Source organism: Chanodichthys erythropterus, chromosome 20 (genome assembly GCF_024489055.1).
Source record: "Chanodichthys erythropterus isolate Z2021 chromosome 20, ASM2448905v1, whole genome shotgun sequence".
Classification (NCBI taxonomy): domain Eukaryota; kingdom Metazoa; phylum Chordata; class Actinopteri; order Cypriniformes; family Xenocyprididae; genus Chanodichthys; species Chanodichthys erythropterus.
The window spans coordinates 36091026-36117371 of NC_090240.1; the positions used below are offsets into that span (position 1 = coordinate 36091026).

Below are 26346 nucleotides of genomic sequence, written 5' to 3' on the forward strand. Positions count from 1 at the left end.
AAACTTAAGTCTGAGCATGATATTCAACTATACTGTCAGCCCAACATTTTAAAAAATACATAAACAACCTGCAGCCTATTTGCTGCATCAACCACATACAAACATACTTAGATGCAATACATCCGGCAAGGAATAGAGTTCTGTTTTTATTATCATTTTTAATAGAATAACATATAATGTATGATATGATGTCACGTCTTGCATTAGTGCTTGTAGTTCAACTCGAGTTTCCTCTGAACGGTTGAAAGGTGCACGTTTGCATGTGTGTGTCTGTGCTGCTGACATCCTGTTTAGGCCCCATTGTGGTTTGCATGATTCAAAGGCTATGATGACAAAGTGTCAGAGAGCAGAAAACTCAGTTTAGGTGGAGTTGAACTGTTAGTATAAAGTAAAAGGAAGACCAGACTAAAAGATGAGCACTCGCTGGGTGATTTTACACATTTTTGGTGAGTTATTTTATATTCTTTCATCAGATATTGTTTAAATGAGATCTGGTGTATATGAGCAAGCATTGAGCTTGAACTTAGTCAAGAATATTTATCTTGTCTGAAAGTTTATTAAAACTTTGTTAAAAGAGAATACAATAATATCTGTTTTTGTTTTAATAATTGGTTTTGAATTTTCAAAAATATGAAATATCTTCCTGTATCACTATCCATATATATATATAGATATATATATATATATATATATATATATATATATATATATATATATATTGGTTCCAAAAGTAAGTTTAAAAAACATGTTTGGTTCCTCAAAAGAATCATTTTTTCTCAGTGTGAAGAAACATTCTAAAAATCTAAAGAACTTTTTGTGTAATGTGTGATTCCATGGACGTTAAAGGTTCTTTATGGGTGTGTGTGTGTGTGTGTGTGTGTGTGTGTGTGTGTGTGTGTGTGTGTGTGTGTGTGTGTGTGTGTGTGTGTGTGTGTGTGTGTGTGTGTGTGTGCATTTGATTAAAAATATATTTTTTAAAATCAGTAATATTGTGAAATATTATTACAATTTAAAATAGCTGTTTTCTATGTGAATATATAGTAAAGTATAGAATTTTCAGCATTATTACTCTTCAGTGTCACATGATCCTTCAGAAATCATTCTAATATGATGATTTGATGCTCAAGAAACATTTATGATTATTTTCAACATGGATTTTTTTTTTTCCATGATTCTTTGATGAATAGAAAGTTCAATAGAACAGCATTTATCTGAAATAGAATCTTTTGTAACATTATAAATGTCTTTAGTGTCTGACCCCAAACTTTTGAGCGGTAGTGTATAATGTTGGATGCTGGAAATATTTGAAAAAAATTCCTGTTTGCAACACTGATAATAATCAGAAATGTTTCTTGAGCATCAAATCATCATATTAGAATGATTTCTGAAGGATCATGTGACACTGAAGACTGGAGTAATGATGCTGAAAATTCAGCTTTGATCACAGGAATAAATTACATTTTACAATATTACTGTTTTTACTGTATTTTTAATTAAATAAATGCAGCCTTGGTCAGCAAAAGAGACTTCTTTCAAAACATTAAAAAAAATCTTACAGATTTCAAAAAATCTTACCCAAACTTTTAAACAGCATATAAATAGGCCTATATATGTGTGTGTGTGTTTTTATTTGCTGCCTAAACCGAATTAAGAAATGTTTTGTTTTTATTTATTATGTTTTGTTCTTTTTTTTATTATGTTTTCAGCTGTTCTTCTTTTGTGTGATTATGGGATGTTCTCCACGCCATCACCATCACCATCACCATCTTCTACAGAGAGGACCACTACTGAAACATCAAACTCATCCGACTCTAACACTACTGTGACAGCGGCAGAATCAACAACGTTTGAAAATGACACGGATCCTGATACACCTGATGAAGAGTCAAGTGGTTTGACGCCTACAAATTCAAGCTATGAAGACACCATGGAAACAGACGAATCAGACAATTCCAACGTGATCCCTTCAGTGGCCCGTCCTGAGAGCACCACGCAAAAGCAGAATCCTTCTCTTGAGAAAAAAAAAGGTTAGAGGAAACTTCATAATGTTAAAAGTTTGAAGGTTTTTGAAATGTATAGCAATTTGTTAGGTGGTTATTATGGGCAATGGAAGCTGTTGTCTCTTTACTGCAGTATTTATTAGAATTTAAACCTCTTATTATGCAAGTTCTGTTGTGTGTTTGTTGATGTTGTAACTGCAGTTGAGCAGCTTTATGAGCGCTAAACACGCTCACAGACAGTCAAGATGGTGGTTTGAAGTCAGTAATCACCTTTTGTTCACATAACTTTCAGAAATATTCACCCATTTTAAAAAGTGCTTCAAAAATGACTCGCTCTGAGCTGAAGCACATTTCTGACATCAAACAGATAACTGTTGATCCATCCACATTTACACTACCAGTCAAACGTTTGGAATTTTTTAATGTTTTTTGAAAAAGAAAATTCTTATGCTCACCGAAGCTGCATTTATTTAATTATATATTATATTATTATATAGTAAATTTTGTGAAATATTTTACAATTTAAAATAACTGTTTTCTATGTGAATATATAGTAGAGTGTAATTTATTCCTGTGATCAAAGCTGAATTTTCAGCATCATTACTCCAGTCTTCAGTGTCACATGATCCTTCAGAAATCATTCTGATATGATGATTTGATGCTCATGAAACATTTCTGATTGTTATCAATGTTGAAACCATCATACATTTTATTTTTCAGGATTCTTTGATGAATAGAAAGTTCAAAAGAACAGCGTTTATTTGAAATAGAAATATTTTATAACATTATAAATGTTTTTAATGTCACTTTTGGATCAATTTAATGCATTATTGCTGAATAAAAGTGTTAGTTTCTTTTTGAAATCTTACTGACCTAAACTTTTGAATGGTTGCAATGGTTTTCACAAAAATATTAATATTTTAATATAACATAACGATGCTGAAAATTCCACTTTGATCATATTAAATTACATTTCAAAAATGCATATTTGTATATAACAATAATAAAATCTCACAATATTATTGTTTTACTGTATTTTTGATCAAATAAATGCAGCCTTGGTGAGCAGAAGAGACTTTTTAAAAGCATTAAAAATATCTTTTGACCACTAGTAGCCTACATATCAATTAATAACTCTTATTGTGTTTTGAAATATGTAAAAAAATATATTCTTAATTTTTTTTTAAAGTACTCTTTGTAAAGATTACACCTTAAGAAACCTTAAGAACAAAAGCATAATTATAAATAGTAACTAAACCGTACATGTTTAGCCTCTAACAGTTGAGAAAATGGCAGCGTTGAGAATGGAAGTTTCAGTGTCACTCTCAGATCTGAGTGGTTAAAGTGTGAGTGGGTGCATGTGATCTTCTGCATGTTTCTGAACGCAGGCTTACCACAACAGCAAAATCTCTCTCTCTCTGTCCGTTTTACACTTGCATGCATGCAGCTTCTCTTAGCCTCACACCAAAGCTTTTCATATTTAAATGATTTGATCATAACTGCATGCTTCAGATAAACTAAGGCATTTGTTTCCCTGCCGGCTGTTTGTTGGTTTGCTGTAACGTGAGCGTTCTTCTGTTTCAGATGATTCAGGATCATACACAGGAGGTGAGCTTGATCCTCTGCACACGACAGCATCTGCTTTATGCGGAAGACATGAGAAACATCCTTTCTTCCTGTCTTAGTCTTTGACACATTTAATCTATTTTCACATTAAAACAATTCCCCATTATAAACTAAAGACCACAATAACAGATCTTCATGCTTTTGACAGGTATCATCATTCTGATCATAATCCTCATCCTGATCTTTTTTCTGCTCGGCATTTTGTATTTTCTGAGAAAGAAAGGAAGGGTAAGATTTTCTGTTATTTATATTTTGTGCGTTTTGGATCTGTTACAATCCCTAGTGAGTTTTGAGAAAGGTTCAAAATAAACTTTTTTGCCATTATATGGGAATCAAGTTAATTTATTGACTGTTCATTTTGGACCCTGCTCATGCATGACTGATTCGATTCATTCACTTACATGATCTTTTTTTTTATTTGGCTTTTTAGTAATAAATAACACATTATTATATGGACACACAATGTTTTGAATAATTCAGAGGTTTAATGTGTTTGAATGTGTCACCAAGGCTGCATTTCTTTGATCAAAAATGCAGTAAAAATTGTGAAATATTATTGCAATTTAAAATAACTGTTTTCTGTGTGAATATATTGTAAAATGTAATTTATTCCTGTGATCAAAGCTGAATTTTCAGCATCATTACTCCAGTCTTCAGTGTCACATGATCCTTCAGAAATCATTCTAATATGATGATTTGATGCTTTATTACAAATTACTCCAAACTTTAAACTTTATATATATATATATATATATATATATATATATATACAATTTTATAAAATAACATAAAATAAATTAATAAATTAATTAAAATAGAAATTTTAAATAAATTACAAAATTAAATAAAATTAACACAATTTTTACATTATTATTTTAATTTTATATAATTTATTTATTTACCTGCTCAAGCAGCTCACCAAGGTTTGCAACAGAGTTGGTGTACAAGCAACACTGAACGCTGACAGGAATTTTTCATATATTTTTATACACACACACCTAGTCTGAAATGATTATTCTTTGTCAATAATTCTCCGTTCTCATTGTAGAGTTACTCATTTGATCTGACTCGTGTTGACGCAATTCCCAATGATTATGACACTCCGCTGAGGAGCGACCAACAAGGCATAAGCTATGAACAAACCAACAAAGGCAAGTGTGAATTAAAAACTAGTAATACACCGAAACATGAAGATTTAGGGGAAATTATTCTTGATTTAAATGTGTGTGATGCATTTGCGTTCTCTCTGGTCATAAACTCAGAGTCAGCCTGTGAATTTCTGTTAATCTCTCTGCTCAGATCTGTGTCTGGACTACGAACAGGAAGACAAGTCTGAGGAAAAGACCAGCCCGATAGCCAATGGGTGCACAGGACAGAAAAATGAACAAACACCTGACACCAATGAAAATGGTAACAACTAAGACTGCCAGCAAACAACGTCTACTTTGACCCTCAAACACTGTTTGGTTCATGTTGTTCATGACCAATCAAAGCAGAGCAGATTCACTTTAAGACAGAGGGAAATGTCAATTCAAATACACTTATATTTCAAACCCATCTCTTGATGGTTACCATTTTCCTATGTAGTATTGTCTTCACTGGGAGGGGAGTTAGTGAGTTGTTTGAGTTCACTTTGTTGTGATGATATTCCTCCTGTCTATTATCTTAAAGAACAGGAGAATGTTCCAGAAGAGAACAGTTTCTCTACAGACTCCAGCTTGTCTCCGCCTATGAAGAAAGTTGAGTTTAACCTGGACCTGGATCTGATTGGAGGAGAATCTGACCTGAATGATCTGACCCCAGCTGATGCCGCCGATGAGCCGCAAAATGAAAACAACAATAATGTCTCTAATTCTGGTCAGTAAAACCAAGGAAAGTCCATTTTTATAAGTACAGTAGTGGCCGAAAGTGATGTCTGGCCAAGGAAAATTGACATATTCACCCTTTATTCAAACATTATTTAAAATTTGTTAAAGCATATTGCATAGTTGATATTAATATTAATAACTGATTATGTTGTAGTCAGTGCATGCTTTTTCCTGTGAGCTTTTTGTTATTCTATGCATTATTTTTTTGGATCATAAAATATTTTCCTCATATTTTAATGGTTTAATCAAACAAATCATCACTTTTGACCACAACTGTATTATATTTAGTGTTTGTCAGTGATCACCGTGGCTGTGCATTGATTTTGGTCTCTTATATGAGTCTCTGCATGTGTAATATTGTAAGTTTATGTGTGTTTTATGTACTACAGGGCGAGGATCAGCAGAAGATATCTTCACTGAAATCAACCTAGACGAGCCGAAGCAACATGTATAGTGTGTGTCTCTAATGCGACAGTCAAGATTTTGGGTCCTTGGTACCCGGACTCAAACTATATCTGCTCAAAATGTGGACTTGACACTGGCAAATGTGTGCAAAATGTGTGACTTCAAGTTTTGTTTCATCTGCTGTTAATGAAGATTGTATACTGTATATAAAAAGACTATTGAATCATTGGTTGAAATGTATGTAAAAAAAAAAAAAAAAAAAAAAATAGTATACAAATGCTGTATAAAATAATTTGTGGCTATAATAAACATTCACTGTATTAATGTAATACATGTGTGTGCTTGACAGATGCCAAGCCAATATTACAGTTTTTTACAATCACTAGGACACATTTCTCAATACTTTTTTTTCATAACTCTAAACACTAACCAACTTACAGCTTGGCACAGCTGTTATTATTACATTCAAAATGCACTATAACTACCAAAACACTTCATTTAGGTCTCAAATCAAGCCATTGTTTCATAACACTAAGGTTTCACTCAACAAACACACTTTGTCACGACCTAAAAAACACAAACAGGAGGTAGCATTGTAGTCACTGAATGCATTTTGTGCCAAAGTAATGATACCGCTCCAGACACGTCGGCGCATACGCCATCTTGCAGCGGTCAGGGTGTTGTCACTCACAGTAAGAATCAATGATGGCACAACATTGCACAGCTTCTGATTAAAATTCCTGAAGAAATGGGATAACCTTTCACATATGAGAATAAGTCGGAATAAGTCCCGCCTTCTAAATAAAAGAGCCAGTTACCAATTGGTAAAGTTTTCTCATCACTGCAGCTGCCGTTAGAAGCTCCGGTTGCTATAAAAACAGTCATGCTGTGTTCGAAATCGAATACTATATAGTATGCAAAAAACAGTATTATGTCTGAATACATAGTATTCGAAAAACAGTAGGCAAGAAGTCCCTAGTTGACCTAACACTTTCACTGAGACTCGGAAGTGTGTATTCGATGGACACTTTACTATTCCATGAGGCCACAAGAGAGGATTTATGAATGGAGGTGAAGTAACTGATGCTGGTAGGTCAAATGACAGATGTAGAACATCCGAATGTCAATCATGCACAGCAAAATCTCCAGAGTTAAATCAACTCTGCTCAGATTTCATATGGTCTCTCTCTATATAGTGTTAAAGTAACACTGAAGCAGAGTTAAAGTTAATGAGATAATTAAGTGATTCATTGTTATGATTGAGCATTAGTGATGAACGCCTGCTGTTAACAAGCAGAATCACTGAAGAGAAACACAATAACTACAAATGACCTCCAGCCACAGTCTTAGATGAAATCAGCTGAAGATAAAAGACATTAAATCTCTCAAGATCTGAATAAACAACTCCACAAGAAGCATATTATCTCATTAACTTTAATTCTGCTTCAGTGTTATTTTAACTCTATGTAGAGAGGGACCAGAGTTGATTTAACTCTGGGGATTTTGCTGTGTAGTACCCATATTCATACTATATAGAGCATGCGCTTTTAATGGTTGTGAAGTCAATTCAAATGTAGTGCGCAGACAGTATGCGATTTCATACGCAGCATCAGTAGTGCACATGTGCATTGACTGCTCCAACCTGAAAAATGCTGTTTTGTCATGATGATTTTAGAATTTAGAAACAAAATTTATGAGACAGTTGTTATCAGATTTCATTGGTGATTTTGACAATAAAGCTTGGTGAACAGCTTTGGAGAATTTGATGTTTCCCTATTCAGAGAGATGCTACTTGCATTACTGAAATAGCTGCCTGAGAGGCGTTTCAAAGAGTGAAATGTCTTGCCTTAAGAGACTTTGTTAAATACCTCCCCGTTCTTCTCCATTTAACACTAGAAGTCCCAGAGATTTGTAACTCTCCTTTAGCCAAGTGGATGCTAACTGGCTAGTCTTTTGGCTATCATTAGCATCAATTCATGTGTAAATATGGTCATTACCTGAGCAATCTGCAGGGGGGTTGGGGGTGTGTGTGTGTGAATGGTTGCTGGTGGCTTGTTTGTATGTGTGGGGGAGGGAGGGCTGCTAAAAGCAGAGAACTTGATTGACCATGGGCCGGTTTCAGAAAGGAGGTTAAGTGAAAACTCTGACTATGTTAACCCTGAAATGAAGTGATGTTTAAAAAGTTAACTCACTCATTCATACTGCAAAAATGCTTTTCATACTAAGTTTTTTTTTTATCCTATTTCAAGTAAATAAAAAAAAAAATCTTAAATCAAGATGGATTTTCTATATGAGAAAATTATATATGATATTTAGTCTTGTTTCCTGGGGGGATCTAAATTAAGTGCATTTTACTTAAGTAAAATTATCAATATCTGCCAGTGTGGTAATAAAAATAATCTTAATGCAAACGGAAAGTGTTGGAGTGTCTACCCAGGTGAAAAAAAGTGCAGTAAAATACACTTTATTTTAGTACACTTATACACTTCCATAATGTCCAGTGCTCTATTTCCGTGCACTTATTTTGTACTTAATATACTAAAAGCTCTTCTTTAGTACTTCTTAAGATAATCTTAAGAACATCTAAGTGTACTCAACTGTGCTATTTTGAGACACCATGAATTTGAACTAAAATGTGCTTTTAACATACTATCTCTGTATAGAAAAATGTATTTAGTTACCACTTGTAGTACACTTGAACCCATCTTTCAAACACTTTTAAAAATGGACTTATGATGTATTTCAAATATAAGATTAATATATAATGAATATATACAAAATGTATTTATAATATATTGCCAGGCAGTGCCAGGATTGTGAGTGATTGCTGGAATGTACTCACTCACTTTTTAATATTATTTGTAAATATGTGTACAAATGGTTGGTTTCTTTATTTTATTTTGTACTATTTTATCAATAGATCTCAGCAACAAAGGAAAAAAAAAACATGTGTGTTGATTTCTCCCTAAGATGGCAAAGTGAAACACAAGTTTCCTTGAAGTGGCTCAGCATGGCCCCACATTGTTTACATAACAAAAGCAACTGTTCACAGCTGATTAAGGATATTAGCCTAAAGACTTCCAGCCCATCGGCTGTCCTGCGGGTTTTATAGGTAGAAAAGCCAAATGGCTGCTCTCTGGGACTTCTAGTGTTAAAGGGAAAAAGGCCTTTTATCAGAAGATATACACTATATTGCCAAAAGTTTTGGGACGCCTGCCTTAACGTGCACATGAACTTTAATGACATCCCATTCTTAATCCGTAGGGTTTAATATGGAGTTGGCCACCCTTTGCAGCTATAACAGCTTCAACTCTTCTGGGTAGGCTTTCCACAAGGTTTAGGAGTGTGTTTATGGGAATTTTTGACCATTCTTCTAGAAGCGCATTTGTGAGGTCAGGCAGTGATGTTGGCGAGGCCTGGCTCACAGTCTCCGCTCTAATTCATCCCAAAGGTGTTCTGTCGGGTTGAGGTCAGGACTCTGTGCAGGCCAGTTAAGTCCTCCACACCAAACTCACTCATCCATGTCTTTATGGACCTTGCTTTGTGCACTGGTGCACAGTCATGTTGGAACAGGAAGGGTCATCCCCAAACTGTTCCCACAAAGTTGGGAGCATGAAATTGTCCAAAATGTCTTGGTATGCTGAAGCATTAAGAGTTCCTTTCACTGGAACTAAGGGTTCAAGCCCAACCTCTAAAAAACAACCCCACACCATAATCCCCCCTCCACCAAACTTTACACTTGGCACAATGCAGTCAGGCAAGTACCGTTCTCCTGGAAACCGCCAAACCCAGACTCGTCCATTGGATTGGCAGACAGAGAAGCGTGATTGGTCACTCTAGAGAACACGTCTCCACTGCTCTAGAGTTTACACCACTGCATCCGACGCTTTGCATTGCACTTGGTGATGTAAGGCTTGGATCAGCTGCTCGCCATGGAAACCCATGAAGCTCTCTACACACTGTTCTTGAGATAATCTGAAGGACACACAAAGTTTGAAGGTCTGTAGCTATTGACTCTGCAGAAAGTTGGCGATTTCTGCGCACTGTGTGCCTCAGCATGTGCTGACCCCACTCTGTGATTTTACGTGGCCTACCACTTCATGGCTGAGTTGCTGTTGTTCCCAGTTGCTTCCACTTTGTTATGATACCACTAACAGTTGACAGTGGAATATTTAGTAGAAAGGAAATTTCACAAATGGACTTATTGCACAGGTGCAACCTATCACGGTACCAAGAGCGACCCATTCTTTCACTTTGTAGAAGCAGTCTGCATGCCTAGGTGCTTGATTTTATACACCTGTGGCCATGGAAGTGATTGGAACACCTGAATTCAATGATTTGGAGGGGTGTCCCAATACTTTTGGCAATATAGTGTATCTTCACTGGCAGAGTAGCATTCAGTTGTTGCTTAATTTATGCTTCATGCTGTGCTTCTGTTTGTCTCCCGTGGATCCACCTTCCTCTATCAACAAAGGCCCAGACGTAATAGAGTGGTGGAACTATGACATCACTTTGTAGGCCAATCGGCTGTCGGCAGTCCGCCATTTTTTTAGTGCCACGTGACCTACTGGTTCCCTTGACAAAAACCCAATAGGATTTTGCCATAGGCTTTTGGATGACCGCAAAAAATATGTTCTAGGATCAACAAAAGTTTATGAAACTTGCATGTTTTGTCCATCAAGATAATTTTCACAACGTTTATGAATTTTGAAGCCTAAATGTAGTCAGCAGACGTAAAAAGTTAAAGGTAGGCTATAAACAAACTACACCAAGGTCCTATGAGTTCAACTTCATCACCACTAAGCTTCCAACAACTCTTTCAGTTTTTATCTAAAGACATTTTCCCTGAATGCTTGAGTTAGAATAGTTTGAGCATAACAAGGCTGTAAAAGCAGACTGAGTTTACCTGTTAGTCGTGATGACGTTTAATGTCACCAACAGCATCTGTAGTCCCATTCAGCCACTTGTTAGCAACCATCATTTTCAATACATGTAACAGCTTTAAAAAAATCACAAGTGGGGTAATACTGATGTGTTTTACGTCATAGAATAAAACATGTATTAACCACAGACCTTATTTCAGCCATTTAACCAAAAACTCAATTAAAAAAAAAACATTGAATGCTAACTCGGGTTTTGGCCTACAAAAATGCATCACAGTTCCACTACTCCATACTCAATCAATCGTGCTGTTAATCATAAGGTTGTTGTGTCACAGGGATGCTCTGTGTTAACACCTCATCACTGACTCAAAGGTTAGGTACCCCAAAGAAATTCTCTTGTTCAGTTCAGAAAGGCGAACTGAAATACACACATTTTGGATCCCCAAATGCTGGAAAAGATTGGGTTAGGTTGCATCTACGGTGTGTGATCCTCCACCCTACTGGTGGATAAACGAAGCGGCTACAGTAACCCAATTACCTCTCAAAAACTTGGTATTGCATTCAAAAAGGAAGCTTGGAAATGTCTTCTTACATCTTTAATTGGAATTTGGGGCTTCCCAAGGTATGGTGAATCAAGCTGACTGTAATGTTTTCCTCAACCTATAGGTGCTACCCAGACCTGGCATTAAATATTATGAATATTGTCAGTTCTGCTTTTGTAAGAATGCTCTTAAATGCACAAATGTAAAGTTTGTCTCATATCAACCTTCTTGATGCGCTCTGCAAAATCAACCAACCACTACCGAATGTGCTAAAATGGTGCATTTTAATGAAGCTTGTGGTCTTGTGTCCTAGTTAGTAATCCTGCCTTAATTTTAATAGTTTTCTTACACACACCAGCATGTCATTTATTCATGTGCATCATAAAGAATTGGTTTTTCTGTATGAAAATGTCACCACAATCTGTTGTGGATTCCCTGGAGGAGGTGATCTTTAAAAACCCACTCCTGAAATGAGTGACATTATAAAGGATATCTAAAGATAGCTGAGGGATTCCCCTGTCTGAAGGGACCTGCCGAACAACACACTACAACACCACATTTTACTCTCAAACTAACTAAAGTTCATTGATCTTAAATGTTTCTGAAACAAACAGGCAACATTGTATCTCCTTTAATAACTTCACAGTGTGGTCTGCATGTGTAAAAGTGTGAGACAGCGCTCTCTGCTGGTGACAATGAACTCTGATAGATAGATAGATAGATAGATAGATAGATAGATAGATAGATAGATAGATAGATAGATAGATAGATAGATAGATAGATAGATAGATAGATAGATAGATAGATAGATAGATAGATAGATAGATAGAAGTATAAGCAGATAGATAGATAGATAGATAGATAGATAGATAGATAGATAGATAGATAGATAGATAGATAGATAGATAGATAGATAGATTGTTACTAATATGCAATAATTATGAGCAATCTTTTTCCCATTAAAAATTATTTTTAAAAAATCTAAGATTTGAAAAAAAAAATAATGAAATTATTTTTTATTTAAAGTAGTATTTCACATTAAAACAGAGACAAGGCCTTTAAAATCCTCTTTTTGAAGGCAGATTAGTGCAATCTGGTGGGAGTAAAAACAGAAAACCATCTGTAATGCCATGTAACCACCATTTTTTATATAGCTCTCTATAAAGAGGCTTGTAAACTCTAAAGTTGTTTTTAGACACAAAAACATACTTTTATTAAGTTGTGATTTTGGATATATATATATATATATATATATAAACATTCTCAAAGACAACTTTTTGTCAAGGTTTAGACATTTTTTGTTTGAAATGTTGGTTGGAAGTGTTCCATTAATTTTACTAGTCAAACCTGAAAAACAATTGCTCTAATTTTTCTCATTTTTTTTTTTACATCCATTTACCTTTTTTTTTTTTTTAAATCAAATCATACATTTTTCCCCCACAAAAGTCACCAAATTTCATACCATTTCATACCATTTCACATCATTTGGCTCTCAGTTGCATATTTCACCACCAAAATTTGAAGAGGAAATGAGAAATTTTATTTTGCACAAAAAAATCGTGAAATTATTTTCATGACAATAAAGCACAGCTCCGTCCCATTAGGCTACTGTAACGTTACTCATCATAATAATGCGATATCGTAATATAATACTATCATTTCGATGGTTTTTTTTTGCTGATTTATCTCACTCCCTAACTGTTGCTTCGCTTCAGCACAAATCTCGAATTTCCCGACGCTCCCTTAGCGTGTCGAGCATGCGCAGATCCTCGCTCCGCCGCTAGTGGTCGCTGTTTCTCGTGAGTTCGCGCTCAGCTTTTGTCACAGCAGCTGAAGGCCGAAAACATACGACACCATGGCTCCGTCGCGCCGCTTCTGCTCGCGTTTCTACCCAACCAACGCGCCTCTCGTACATGCAACAGGCTCTAGTGTCTATTAATCCAAATATTCGTTCTTTTAAATCGAGTGTTTTATACAGGTCACTCATGAGTGTCGGTTATTGCGCCGCGTAAGACGCACAAAGAGGGAGATTATGGAGTAAACGCGACTCGCGGCCGCTAGACTCGTCATAACAATAACAATAATACTGCTATGGCAGTCTCTGTGATCCAGGCGTGTCGTAGTCTGGCGCTGTCCACCTGGCTTCTGTCCTTCTGCTTCGTCCATCTGCTGTGTTTGGACTTCACGGTGGCGGAGAAGGAGGAATGGTACACGGCGTTCGTCAACATCACGTACGTGGATCCGGACACGGCCGAGGTCCGGACTGAGAAGACGGAGTGCGGGCGTTACGGGGAACACTCGCTCAAGCGCGAGGCCAGGGGCGTGTTGGCGATGCCCGCCGCGCCACAGGACAGACTGGCGTGCGACCCCAACACTAGATTCACACCGCGCACGCACGGCGCGTGGATCGCGCTTATCAGCAGGGGAAACTGCACGTTCAAAGATAAAATCAAACACGCCGTGGCACACAACGCGTCAGCTGTGGTCATATTCAACGTGGGAGCCTCAAACCCTAATGAGACCATCACCATGCCTCATTCAGGTAACATGCACGTGCGCTCGATGCATGCGTCTGGTTATGAGTGATGCAATAGGCATTATGTGTGATGACAGATGCATTATTGCATATCTAGTTATGAATGCTAGTGAATGCATATGTGTGATATTAAGTGCATAGGCCTATGCGTATTTTAATGAAAGCATATGTATTTTATGTGCATATGTAGTTACGTGTGATATTAAGTGCATGTGTGTTTGTATGTCTGGTTATGTGTGTTTGTGAATGCATATTATGTTACGCATCATGGTAAATGCATGTCATGCATATTTGATTGTTTTTTAGTTAATATGTGATGAATGCATGTCTTCCTAAATGTGATGGCTAATGCATATGTGTGATGATGAATGCGTAATTGCATAAATAGTTATGTGTGCATGTGATTGCATTTATAGTTATGTGTGATATTAAGTGCGTATGCGATGGTGAATGCATGTCTGGTTATGTGTGTTTGTAAATGCACATTAGGTCATGCATCATGATTAATGCACGTCATGCATATTTGATTGTGTTTTGATGATATGCATAAATGAATGCCTTCCTAAATGTGATGGTGAATGCGTATGTGTTTTGAAAATGATAAATGCATATCTAGTTATGAGTGCTAAATGGTTATGTGTGTGATGATGAATGCATATGCGGTTGTGATGCTAGGCAGGAGTTTATGTTCAGTATATGAGATCCAGCTGTTCAGAAATGTCTGCTGTAAACAAAGGCAGCTTAAGTTGGGATTATTCACCTGTTGCTTTACTTCAAGCTGTGTTTTACTCTTAAAACACGTTCACATCATGTTACTGCACAAGTCTTGAGTAAAATATAAGTATGCCATTATTAAACTAGTGATTTATTTTAGTAACATGGGTTTTGTAATGTGGTGTTTTTGTGAGTACTCTGCATGAGAAAGTTCACACAGGAAAGCGTCTGAACGTGTGATTTCACTGTTTCTAACTAGTTTGCAGGCGTCCAGCTGTGTTTGTATGTTCTTCCACATCTGGAAGTTATGAGCGAAGCTTTAGACATGACGTTGTGTTCAGGCTCGACTAGAACAGTCACATCAGTCTCGGAGGAAGCGTGTGAGCGTTATCTTATCTGTCCCTGTGAAGTGATGCAGAAATGTTTGGGTTCCTCTCTTTGTTCTGTATCAGTGTATCAGCATTTCTCTTTCTTGTTCTTTTACATGTTTGCGTCTTTGAAGTTTGCGTTTCATTTGAGTTGAGGAGGTTTGTTTGGATTCCACTGTGCCTCGTTATCGTTAACGAAGACTAAAATTCTTAACATTTTGTTAATTGAAGTAAAGCTGAAATAAAATATAAATAATGCATGTGCAAAACTAAATTAAGTTTGAGTTGAAGCACTAAAATTACTTACTGGAAATAAATAAGAACTAAATGCATATCTAGTGAGTGATAATAAATGAATATATGGTTATGTGTGGTGAGTTCATGCCTGGTTATATACGATTGTATGCATATTATGGCTAATGCACATCAGTTGTTTTGGTGCATGTGTAAAAAAAAATGCATAATTGCATATCTAGTTATGTGTGCTGCTGGTGAATGCATATGTGATTTGTTAAATGCATATATAAGTGATAAGTACATATGTAGTATGATAGTAAATGCACATGTGTTTTTATGTGACAGTAAATGCATGTCTGGTTATGCAAATGCATATTTATTATGCGTCACGGTCAATGCATTTATTGTGTTTTGACTGATGCATGATTGCTAATGCATGTCTGGTTTAGTATGATGGTGAATGAAAATGTTTTGATAAATGCATATCTAGATATAGATATAGCATATCATTTAATAAAATGCATTATTATTATTATTTAACAGTGGCTTTTTAAAACACCCAATAAACAAATCCCTTTGGCATCACAACAGCTTAAAACACAGTGTGTGTGAAGGGGTGTAAATATGAAGATCAGTAAGATACGGAGGAGCGAGACTGTGAAGTACCTTGAATGTGAGAAGCAGAATTTTGAAGTCAATTCGATATTTCACTGGTAGCCAGTGAAGTCGCTGGAGAGTTGGTGAAATGGTACAAGAGCTTCTAGTAAGAACAAAAGCCACAGAGTTCTGAACCAGCTGAAGTTTATAGAAAAGTTTGGAAGGAAGACCAGTAAGAAGAGCGATGCAGTAATCAATACGTGAAGTAACCAGTGCATGGATGAGAACTGCAGTATTGTTCATTGTAAGGGAAGGACGAAGACGATTAATATTACGCAGATGAAAGTATGCAGTATGTGTAAAGATTGAGATTGAAAAATCTCAAACAGTTTATTATTGGAAAGATGGTCACAGACCAACACATTTTTCCAGGACTTTAGAGATGAATGACAAATTAGAAATTGGACGGTAATTATCTAGGTTAGATGGATCAGCCCCTGGTTTTTTTAAGGATTGGAGTAATAATAGCACATTTGAAAGAGGAGGGTACAGAGCCAGAAACAAGTGAACAGTGGATAATTTTAGTAATTTATGTAGATAAAGATGGCAAGCAGGCTTTGACTAAGTGAGTTGGTAAAGGGTCAACAGGTAGCAGACTTAAATTCCCGGATAAGACCCAGTATCTCCACATCAGTTGGTAATGAAGTAGAGAAAACAGAGTGTGGACACATGAAAAACTGGACAGCGGAAATCATAACCTATGTTACTAGCAAGTAACTGTTGGTGAATATTTTTAATCTTAGACTCAAGAAAGTCATAAAATTATCAGATAGTGTGGTAGAATACATATCTGATGGCAGAGAATCCAGTGGTTGTAAAACAAATTTTACCACAGAAAAGAGAGATCTTGAGTTCCTTTCTCTGGCTCCAATTAAATTAGAATAATAGTCAGATTTAGCATTAGTGCGTCCTTGTAAAGTTGGACATGTTCAGAAAGCATTTGTTTGTGTACAGTGAGACTAGATTTGGCATGCAGACGCTCTAACCTATAGCCTTTAGTTTAAGTTGACGAAGTTCTGGGGTAAACCATGGAGCGGGACGATTAAAAGAAACAGTCCGGGTTTTCACAGGTGCATAAACATCCAAAATCTCAGTTAGTCCATTATTATAATACGAAATCAGTACATCAGTGTCAGAAAAATTAGCTTTGCTGGAAAAGATGGCAAGTTCATCAGCAAAAGTAGACACGTCAATATTCTTAATGTTCCAAAATTTGATAGAGCAACACAGATTTACCTTAAAGACTGTCAGTTGGGTGCAAAAAGACACCAGCAGATGGTCTGATATGGACAATTATAAGGAATTATGCCAGAACAGCAAATGAGATCGAGGATCACCTATAGAATGAGTGGGCAAATTAGTGAACTGCTGCATAACAAAACTGTCCAGACAAGATAAAAATTCCCTTGTACTGTATTATAGACATTATCTATATGAATGTTAAAATCACCCAGCATGATAACATTTGGAGACATGGGTAAGTTCAGTTAAAAAGATGGGATTGTTCTTAGGGGGCGGTAGATAGTCATGAGAATGGTAGGATTTTTAGGGCAATAGATTCAAATGAAGAGTATATCAACCGTACACAATCCACAACACAGATGTATGTGGCGTCAATAAGGCATGCGCACTATGTAAACGAACACAACATGCGTGAGAAGCACATGGTGGAATGAGAGAAGGAGACGCGCTGATTGAAAGTGCACGTTCACTCTCTGACAGCAGAAGGCGCTGATGGAACAGCAGAAATGCAGCGGTTACCCCGGAAACCCCGCAAACAAAGCAGCTTAATCTCAGTGTTGTTCATCACAGCACCAAATACTTAATACTTAAAAACTTAATAGGCTATTTATTTTGTAACTTAAACATTTTTATATTTTAATGTGGACTACAACATGCCCTAATGATGAGAAATGTTCTGATTATTGTTCAGTAACGCTTGATGACCTAAGGCTTCATTACTTCACATGTTAATTCATTATTACCAAACTGACAATGAAAAATACTTTTATTATAGTATTTATTAGCATTTAAAACAGAATTTATTAATGTTAGTTAATGTTAATTTCTAGTTAATGTTTATTAACATTACTAAAATCACAAGTTGTAATTATTATTTAATGGACCAAAAACTAACAATGATCAGTTGTATTTTTAACTAATATTAACAACAACAAAAAATATCTTCTGTAACAAATGTAGCAATTGCTCATTCTTAATCTTATTTAATGCATATATGTATATATACCTGTTGATCTTTATAATTGTTTTACACTTTAATCTGTTTGAAACATTTTACTTTATTTTTTGTGTACTGCGTTATTGTATTTAAATGTTCAGAGTTCTTATTGTTATGAGAAAAATAATTCTTAAACCTATGATAACACTTTTTTGCAACTTATTTCAACATCGTGATAATACCGTATACCGTGATAATTGCTTAAGAAATTATCGCAACATGAAAATTTGATACGTCACATGCCTGAACAGAGGAAATCAAACTTACAGTCAGACAGCAAATCATGCACCAGAGGTCCTTTATTGGAGAGTGATCATGTGTTAAGTAATCCAAAGCAGAGATTCCCGCGCTGTAGTCAGATCACAGATAGATGATGGCTATAAAACAGCGATAAAAGTAAAATTGTCCAGGAGCAGCGGCAGCAAGTAGCGGCAGCAAGTAGCGCCAGCGTTCACCCCGGAAGTGCTCAATTAAACAAACACACTGTGTGAAAGGAAATATCTGAAAAAGCTGCTCTTAATTGATCTAGTTCTGGTTTGTTACCTGTTGATCTCTGTTTCAGGCGTGAATGATGCGGTCGCCATCATGATCCCCGAGCCGAAGGGTCGTGAGCTGGTTCTTCTGATGGAGAGGAACATCACGCTGCACATGCACATCACCATAGGAACACGCAACCTCCAGAAATACGTCAGCCGCACCTCTGTGGTCTTCGTCTCCATCTCCTTCATCATCCTCATGATCATCTCGCTTGCCTGGCTTGTCTTTTACTACATCCAGCGGTTCAGATACGCCAACGCCAGGGACCGCAACCAGGTCCGAACCCAATAAACTTCCATTTATGCTTTGATTAAAGTGCAGCTGAAGTTTACAAATACTTTTTGCAGTCATCGCATTTCTTGGTTAGACACACATTTTTGCTCAAAATGACCATGTGAAGATCAAATAGGGCTTTTTATTTAAATAAAACCAAAATTGCAGTATGACTTTAGTGCAATTAATACAGCCAGAAATATTAGTATTGTAATTTTACAGTTGTAATGTAAAAATAAAATTATTATTTTTTTCTTATATATTCTTTAAAAAATTACAGTGAAACATTACATTAATAATTTTCCTAATTTTGTTTTATTATTAGTTTATATTTTTATTCAGTATTAATAATAATAAATTTACAGTTGTAATGTAAAATAAAATTATTGAATAGTAAATATATAATATAATTACAATTTCTTGTTTCTCGCATTTTACAGTGAAATATTACATAAGTTAAAATTTCTTTGTTTTTTAGTAAGTTTTATATTTTTATTTAGTAGTACTAACAAAAATAAATGTATTATTCTTATTATACTTTTCTTATACTCAAATGTATCTTACAGTTAAATGTTACATAAATAATTTTCCTACTTTTGTTGTATTAGTAGATTTTATAATTTTTAGTATTAATAATAATAAATTTACTCTTGTAATGTAAAATAAAATTATTAAATAATAAATAAATAATTATATATTTTAAACTCACATTTGTTATTTTACAGTGAAATAAATATAACAAGTAAAATTTAATAAAAATGTAAATACATAATTTGTTTTTAGTAATTTTTATATTTTTATTTAGTAGTAGTAATAAAAAATAATGTTTTGTAATTTTACAGTTGTAATGTAAAATAAAAGTATTTTTATTAGATTGTTATACTCAAATTTATGTTACAGTGAAATATTACATTTGAATTATTGTTTTTATTTAGTAATTATTATAATTTTATTTAGTGATAATAATATTATTATTTTGTATTATTATCATTAGTGGTAGTAGTTTAATTTGACAGTTTTAACAATTATTATATTTTTCTTAAATTATTGTTTTTATTTTACAGTGAAACATTACATATTTCTAGTAGTAGAAGCAATAATTATTATTACTATTTTATAGCTGTATATGATTATAAAATTAAAACAAGTTGGCCAAGTTGTGCAGCCCTACAAAGCACATTTCATCAGAAAAATCTATTTTCCCACCCAGTGTGTGCAGCAGTAAGATCAAACCACATTCTTCTGCTCCTTCACTGTTATTGCATAGTTTGCGTGTTTGTGTGTGTTTGAGCAAGACCTTAAAACATGATTACAGGCCAGAGGAAGTGGCTTTCATCACAGGAAAATGCCTGAAGGCAACAGAGTCCTTCATTACTATAATAACAAGAAACAAAGAGAGACGGATGTCGAAAATAACAAACTGAAATGCATTCATTAATCACCTTCTCTTCTCTGATTGGTCAGCGGAGGCTGGGCGACGCTGCCAAAAAAGCCATCAGCCAATTACAAGTGCGGACCATCAGGAAAGGCGATCAGGTGATAAACATTGAATATCTTGGACTTCAAACCAGTGATTTCTGCTGATGCTGAATTCTTTGTCTTTGTAATGTGTGTGTGTTTGTGTGTTTTTCCTTTAGGAAACGGAGAGTGATTTTGATAACTGTGCCGTGTGTATCGAAGGTTATAAGCCAAATGATGTAGTGAGAATCTTGCCCTGCAGGTAACATACACACACACACCTGACCAGTTAACTACACTAATTACACTGAAGCTGATGGTTTTAGTAGCATATACTTTGATTATTGACTATTATATATTATATTGCACTTTCTACAACAAAAATACTAAATACAACAAAAAATAAAATGAAGTACACTACAAGTTATTCATGCAGTACAGTAAGTACTACTACACTGAAGCTGATGTTTTTAATTGTGTAACTATTAATTAGGGATGTTCTTTCCAGGTTTTATCCCTAACCAACAACAGAAACTCATTAACCATTAACCAACAAGATTGTCACTTAAATCATTAACGGGTTAACAAAAAGAAAGAAAAAAACTGTGCAACAAGTAGTATATGCTGAGTTTACTTTATTTTACAAAAGCACAATGTTTTGTTGTTATTGTGAGTTTACACAAATAAAAGTTTACAGTTTCTAATGATGTTTTACTCTTATCAGTATGACCATAAATGTTGGAGTAATTTAAGTTGTTTCTGCTGTATTTATTTAAGTTTAGGGTCAGTAAGAATTTTTATTTTTATTTTTTTGAAAAGAAATTAAAGAAATGAATACTTTTATTCAGCAAGGATGCATTAAATTAATCAAAAGTGGCAGTAAAGACACAAAAGATTAGATTTCAGATAAACACTGTTCTTTTGAACTTTCTATTCATCAAATAATCCTGAAAAAAAATATTGTACACAAATATTTTGTACAATTGTACACATTAAATGTTTCTTGAGCAGCAGATCAGCATATTAGAATGATTTCTGAAGGATCATGTGACACTGAAGAATGGAGTAATGATGCTGAAAATTCAGCTTTGCATCACAGGAATAAAACAGTTGTTTTAAATTGTAATAATATTTCACAATATTACTGTTTTTCACTGTATGTTTAATTAAATAAATGTAGCCTTGGTGAGCAGATGAAACTTCTTTTTAAAAACATTAAAAATCTTAGTGGTTCCAAACTTCTGGACTGTACTGTATATGCAGCTTATGTTTTTCTCTCTCAGAAGCTCAATTTTATGTAATGTATTGTATTTTTCAACCATGCAGCAAATGTTTGTACAATATCTTGAATAGTGAAATTACTTGAAACCATTTAACTGATAGGTCAAAATTGTTGATTACTGTTAAAATTACTGTTGATTAACTATTAACTGGTTAATTATGAGCATCCCTTGTAACTGTGCTTAATTATTATAAGTTCTTATACATTATATTTAATTACTAATTTAAATAATCAGTATTATAACAGTATTTAAGTGTGCATCTCAAATATGGTGATAACAATCGTAAACCGTTAAAAAAAATAAACATTTAATAGTATTTAAAAGTGTGTATATATAATATATATATACATGCATACATATACTTTTAAATACTATTAAATACTTTTATTTATTACTATTATAACTGTCTATGTAAATTATATAATATTACTAATTTAAATATTCAGTTTTTAAGTAGCATAATTTACACTGAATAAACCAATAAACTCCAACAGAATTAATAATTATTCTTTTTTGCTACAAAAAATGGATATAAAATAGTGCACAAGACCTTTTAGATGACTCAATAGAAGCTGTGAATGTTTTACAAATTCATTGAAATTGTTTGATTGAAATAAAACAATCGGCTTGCAAGAGTAAAAGATTCTGTGTTGGACTGATGATCACATGTTTCTCTCTGTCTGTCAGGCATCTGTTTCATAAAGGTTGTGTTGACCCGTGGCTGGTGGACCATCGCACGTGTCCCATGTGTAAAATGAACATCCTCAAAGCTCTCGGCCTCACGGTTGGTGTTTTTCTCTCTGCCATCGCTGTACAGAGGGCAGATTAGTGCGTCATAGAGATGGGTATCGAATCCAAATTTCCAAGAATCGGTGATTCGATAAGAAACGCGTATTTCGATTCTGCTTATGTTATTTTAAACCATTCAAGCCCAAGAGGACTCGTGTGCTGTTTTCTGTGCTACACACACAACCAAAACATGCACACAGAAAGCCGCCTCTCATACTGAATAATGCGCGAAGTTCTCTTTCACGCCTTTTTGCACTTGAACAGACAAATACACAAAAAAATATGTCAAAATATTCTCATAAACACAGTCTGTTCAGTGAATGTAAACAGTTGACAAAGAAAACGCATGTGTATCAGTATATTGGATCCGTGCAGCTCTTAAAGTGACAGTAGCCTAATATTCCTGCTGCCAATCCTATAACAACATTAATCAAACAACAAAGTTCTTGACTGTTAACTTTTGTAACTATATTTGTAATGTATATTTTATTCATAAAGTGCAGTGTTCTTTTACATTTGATTACAGTTTCTGTACCTGCAAATCTTAAAACGCTTCAATCGAATCTTTGTTCAGTTGTATTTATTTTTGTGATCGTTATCTTTTTTTAATTACTGAGCGTTTACTTGTCTTTAATAATGCTTGGAATGTATATTAGTTAGGCTAGTCGTTTTTGCTATGGTGTTTTTAAACCATAGACAAAAGATGATTGTGTAAGTGTCTTCAGCCTGTTGATTCTTGTTCATGGTATTCAGCTACAGTCAAATGTTTTGCAATAATTTTACTTTATTGGAATCAAAATTCAAATGAGACCCAACACGAGTGTCATGTGCTGTTTGCACAATTTTGTGTTCTCCTTGAGTTGAAAGACAAATGAGTTGAGAGAAATGAACTTAACATGTAATGCAGAGCGTTAAATAACAGTCTGAATAAATGCACTTTATTATTATTTTATTATTTTATTTCAAGTAATGAACATTTATTTTATGATTTAGTTATTAACTATAATAACCCTGGTAAATTGTACAGTATATAAGGTAATTCTGTGGCGTTTTATGAATATATTGTAATTCTGTTATATTGGTGTGCAGTCGAGTGCCGAGTGTCTGAACGAGCTTCCTCTGGACTACGAGCTCGCTGTGGGGGGTGTTGCTCTCAACGCCATGGTGATGAGTGATGATGTCATGGCGGGGGATGTCGCCGGGGGGCGTGACCCTGGTGTGAGGATGGTGGGTCTCCCTCAGGTCCTCCTGGACTCTGAGCCCCTGTCCCAGGACACCATGCCCACCGATCAAAGTAGGTGTGCGAAAAGAGATTTCCACAATGTCCTCCTCTTCTGTAGTGCAAGGCATTGTGGGTAATATTAGTACAAAACGGCATGCGCAGATGCACATATTTAGAAAATCCCATGGAATTAGCAAACTCCCTTGAGTATTTATTACAGAAATAATACACTTATAATGAATATACTCTAGTGGGAAGTGTTTTCAGACATTCAGTTGCAGCATATATTCTCTGTAAGCACCAGAACTGAATGCTACTGACAGTTTCAGTGCGTGAGACTGTCCTGTTTTGTTGTTGCATGAGCTCTTGAAGCTCCGCCCTTTTCTTAAAAGGGGGCTCATTTGCATTTAAAGGGACATACACAAAAGTGATGTGTTTTTGCTCACCCTTTTTAACATTTCTGTGGGGTATTTTGAGCTAAAACTTCACATACACGCTCTAGGGACATCAGAGACTTATTTTACATGGTGTAAAAAGGGGCAAAATAGGTTCCCTTTAATAAATATATACACACTGCCCTCCAAAAGTTTGGAAACACCCCTGGTAAAGTGTGGTTTTGGACAATATCAGCAGAAATCCTTGTTTTGGTGCAAATACATTACAGTAACTTGACATTATCATTGAAGACCAGCAATAATAATTTTCATTCTGATTACATAATAATGGCAATATATACATGTCAAAGTCAGACACGCCCCTTTGCCAGCTGTGATGCTGGTTACTGGATTAAACTTGGCCCAGGTTTGTGAAAGATTTTTGGGTCAGCACACCTTAATAGCTTCAACAATTGATTGCCAATTAAGTTTAGAATACAATGAACCAATCAGAACACAGTGTAGGTCAGATAGCTGCTAATGCTGGATATTATTGATGAATGGAAAATTTAAGTTTTTTCTATGTATAAACTATTTATATAATAAAATATGTTTTCATAGTTTGTGTTGTCCCTTATCAGAGCAAAATTATCACAAATTAAAAAGGATTCATGCCAATATTGTCCAAAAACCCACTTTTCTAGTGCGTTTCCAAACTTTTGGAGGGCAGTGTATATATACGTTTAAGGTTTTAAGTACACTACAAGTGCACGTTCAATACAGTTAAGCACACTTCTTTTGGGCACACTATTTGCAATGTATAACAGCTTGTTTTGTGACACACTAATTCTTATCTCGCATGTTGATTAGTAAGGAAAACATGCAAATGTGGACATTAATATTAATATGACAGTGTTTTTCCTCCACAGGTGAGTTACAGTTAATAGCCAGCGGCAGTTCAGAGGGGTCGCTCGCTACGGGGGCGGGGCACTTGGACATTGACACACCCTCTGACGACCCAAAGTGCTGATTTAGACACGCCCACAGCGACCACCAGAATTGACGACCACGGCGACGGGCTCAGACCGGTTGAACGGGCTTTAATCTCAGTGGAATTCTGGCCAGTGACTTGGCTTAAAACACACTGCCTGCCGACGTTACGTTCATTTCATCTTACTTCCGTTTTCTCTGAAAAGCAGGGTTCTTTCTCGTAGACCATCACCCCGAAGTGTACACTACAGAACGCACTTGAGCTAAAGCACTTGGCAGACGATCGGTTCTGCTCTGCTCGACAATCAGATCCTTCCTCTCCTACTGTTGCAGCGTTCGCTGCCTGTTTTAGCGTAATCCGTGATCCCAGCGCACTTGAAAGAACGCATTTAAAGACTATTTTGAATCTGATAAGAAGTGGTTTATTTTTCTATAGAGAAGCATTCGATGCTCGAGAGTTCTGCAGTATTAAAAAAAGAGTATCGCAGTATTTAGACGCCTTCCTCTTGGAGGGTTTTTTGGGATTTGGCCCTCACCAAAGATGCCAGACCTGGACAGACATTGTGTGTGGGGGGAAAAAACTGTGGGATTTCTAGGAAGTGCTCTTTGGATTGTGTGGAGCGGGACATGTGATGTTTGCTGTGCATGCCACATGCCCTGTCCACTTGTGATTTTAGTGGATTCCGTTTAAAGGGACAGTTCGCCCCAGAAATGATCCTTCTGCCATTGTTTACTCACCCTTATGTCCTTCCAAATCTCTTTATTTTCATTTTTCTTTCTTCGAAACTCACCATAAAAGTAGTTCAGATGATGTTCGCACTATATTCAAACAGCTTTCAGACATGAGGGTGAATAAATGATCATTTTCCGGCGCACTGTTTCCGTAACTCGTTCTTCCTCATTCGGTTTGACTGTATATTGTAAATAGGAGAATAATTTTGTCTGTACGAGAGCTGTTTGTTTTCTCTTTAATTGCCAAGTTTTTCCATCATGCACTTTATGTATTTAGAGGTTGGAGTTCATTTCGAGATTGGGGTTTCAGTCACAAGTTTGTATGTTCACATACACTCGCTGTATTACACACTACACACACACACACACTCAGTAGAGGTTTGTTCCCTTTCACGCTCAGTATTTTGCACGTGTTTCAGTCAGACTGTGCTTTGAATATTAATAAATTTTAATGTCAGTTTTTTTTGGGCTAAACTTTGTCCTTCTCATTTTTACAGTGTTTCACATCCGTTTCCTCTGATGATGTCACATGATTCCGCCACATTTAAATAATGTCACAATGTTTCTTGTCAGTTAAACTGAACATTCCAAAACAACCACTGAACATTCTAAG

The 26346-nt window shown here is 35.5% G+C and overlaps 2 protein-coding genes across 2 annotated transcripts; both read left to right on the forward strand.

Annotated features, from left to right (window-relative positions):
• The first annotated feature begins 315 nt into the window (after nt 1–315).
• Nucleotides 316–6245, forward strand: LOC137009527 (uncharacterized). The gene is made up of 8 exons (XM_067371819.1): nt 316–446; nt 1707–2027; nt 3585–3608; nt 3775–3854; nt 4675–4777; nt 4926–5036; nt 5298–5483; nt 5884–6245. The coding sequence occupies exons 1-8, from the start codon at nt 413–415 to the stop codon at nt 5946–5948; spliced, it is 924 nt and encodes a 307-aa protein (XP_067227920.1). The 5' UTR covers nt 316–412; the 3' UTR covers nt 5949–6245.
• Nucleotides 6246–13000: 6755 nt separating this feature from the next.
• rnf150b (ring finger protein 150b) lies at nt 13001–26205 on the forward strand. The gene is made up of 7 exons (XM_067370870.1): nt 13001–13866; nt 18638–18888; nt 20350–20421; nt 20523–20605; nt 22314–22410; nt 23505–23709; nt 24941–26205. The coding sequence occupies exons 1-7, from the start codon at nt 13416–13418 to the stop codon at nt 25039–25041; spliced, it is 1260 nt and encodes a 419-aa protein (XP_067226971.1). The 5' UTR covers nt 13001–13415; the 3' UTR covers nt 25042–26205.
• The last annotated feature ends 141 nt before the right edge of the window (nt 26206–26346 follow it).

Excerpts from the sequence above, each read along its gene's own strand:
- LOC137009527 (XM_067371819.1), top strand. The coding sequence starts at position 413 with ATGAGCACTCGCTGGGTGATTTTACACATTTTTG. Across the intron at positions 2,028-3,584 it reads TTCTCTTGAGAAAAAAAAAG|ATGATTCAGGATCATACACA; the intron begins GTTAGAGGAAAC and ends CTTCTGTTTCAG. Across the intron at positions 3,855-4,674 it reads TTCTGAGAAAGAAAGGAAGG|AGTTACTCATTTGATCTGAC; the intron begins GTAAGATTTTCT and ends TTCTCATTGTAG.
- rnf150b (XM_067370870.1), top strand. The coding sequence starts at position 13,416 with ATGGCAGTCTCTGTGATCCAGGCGTGTCGTAGTCTGGCGCTGTCCACC. Across the intron at positions 13,867-18,637 it reads CATCACCATGCCTCATTCAG|GCGTGAATGATGCGGTCGCC; the intron begins GTAACATGCACG and ends TCTCTGTTTCAG. Across the intron at positions 22,411-23,504 it reads TCAAAGCTCTCGGCCTCACG|TCGAGTGCCGAGTGTCTGAA; the intron begins GTTGGTGTTTTT and ends ATTGGTGTGCAG.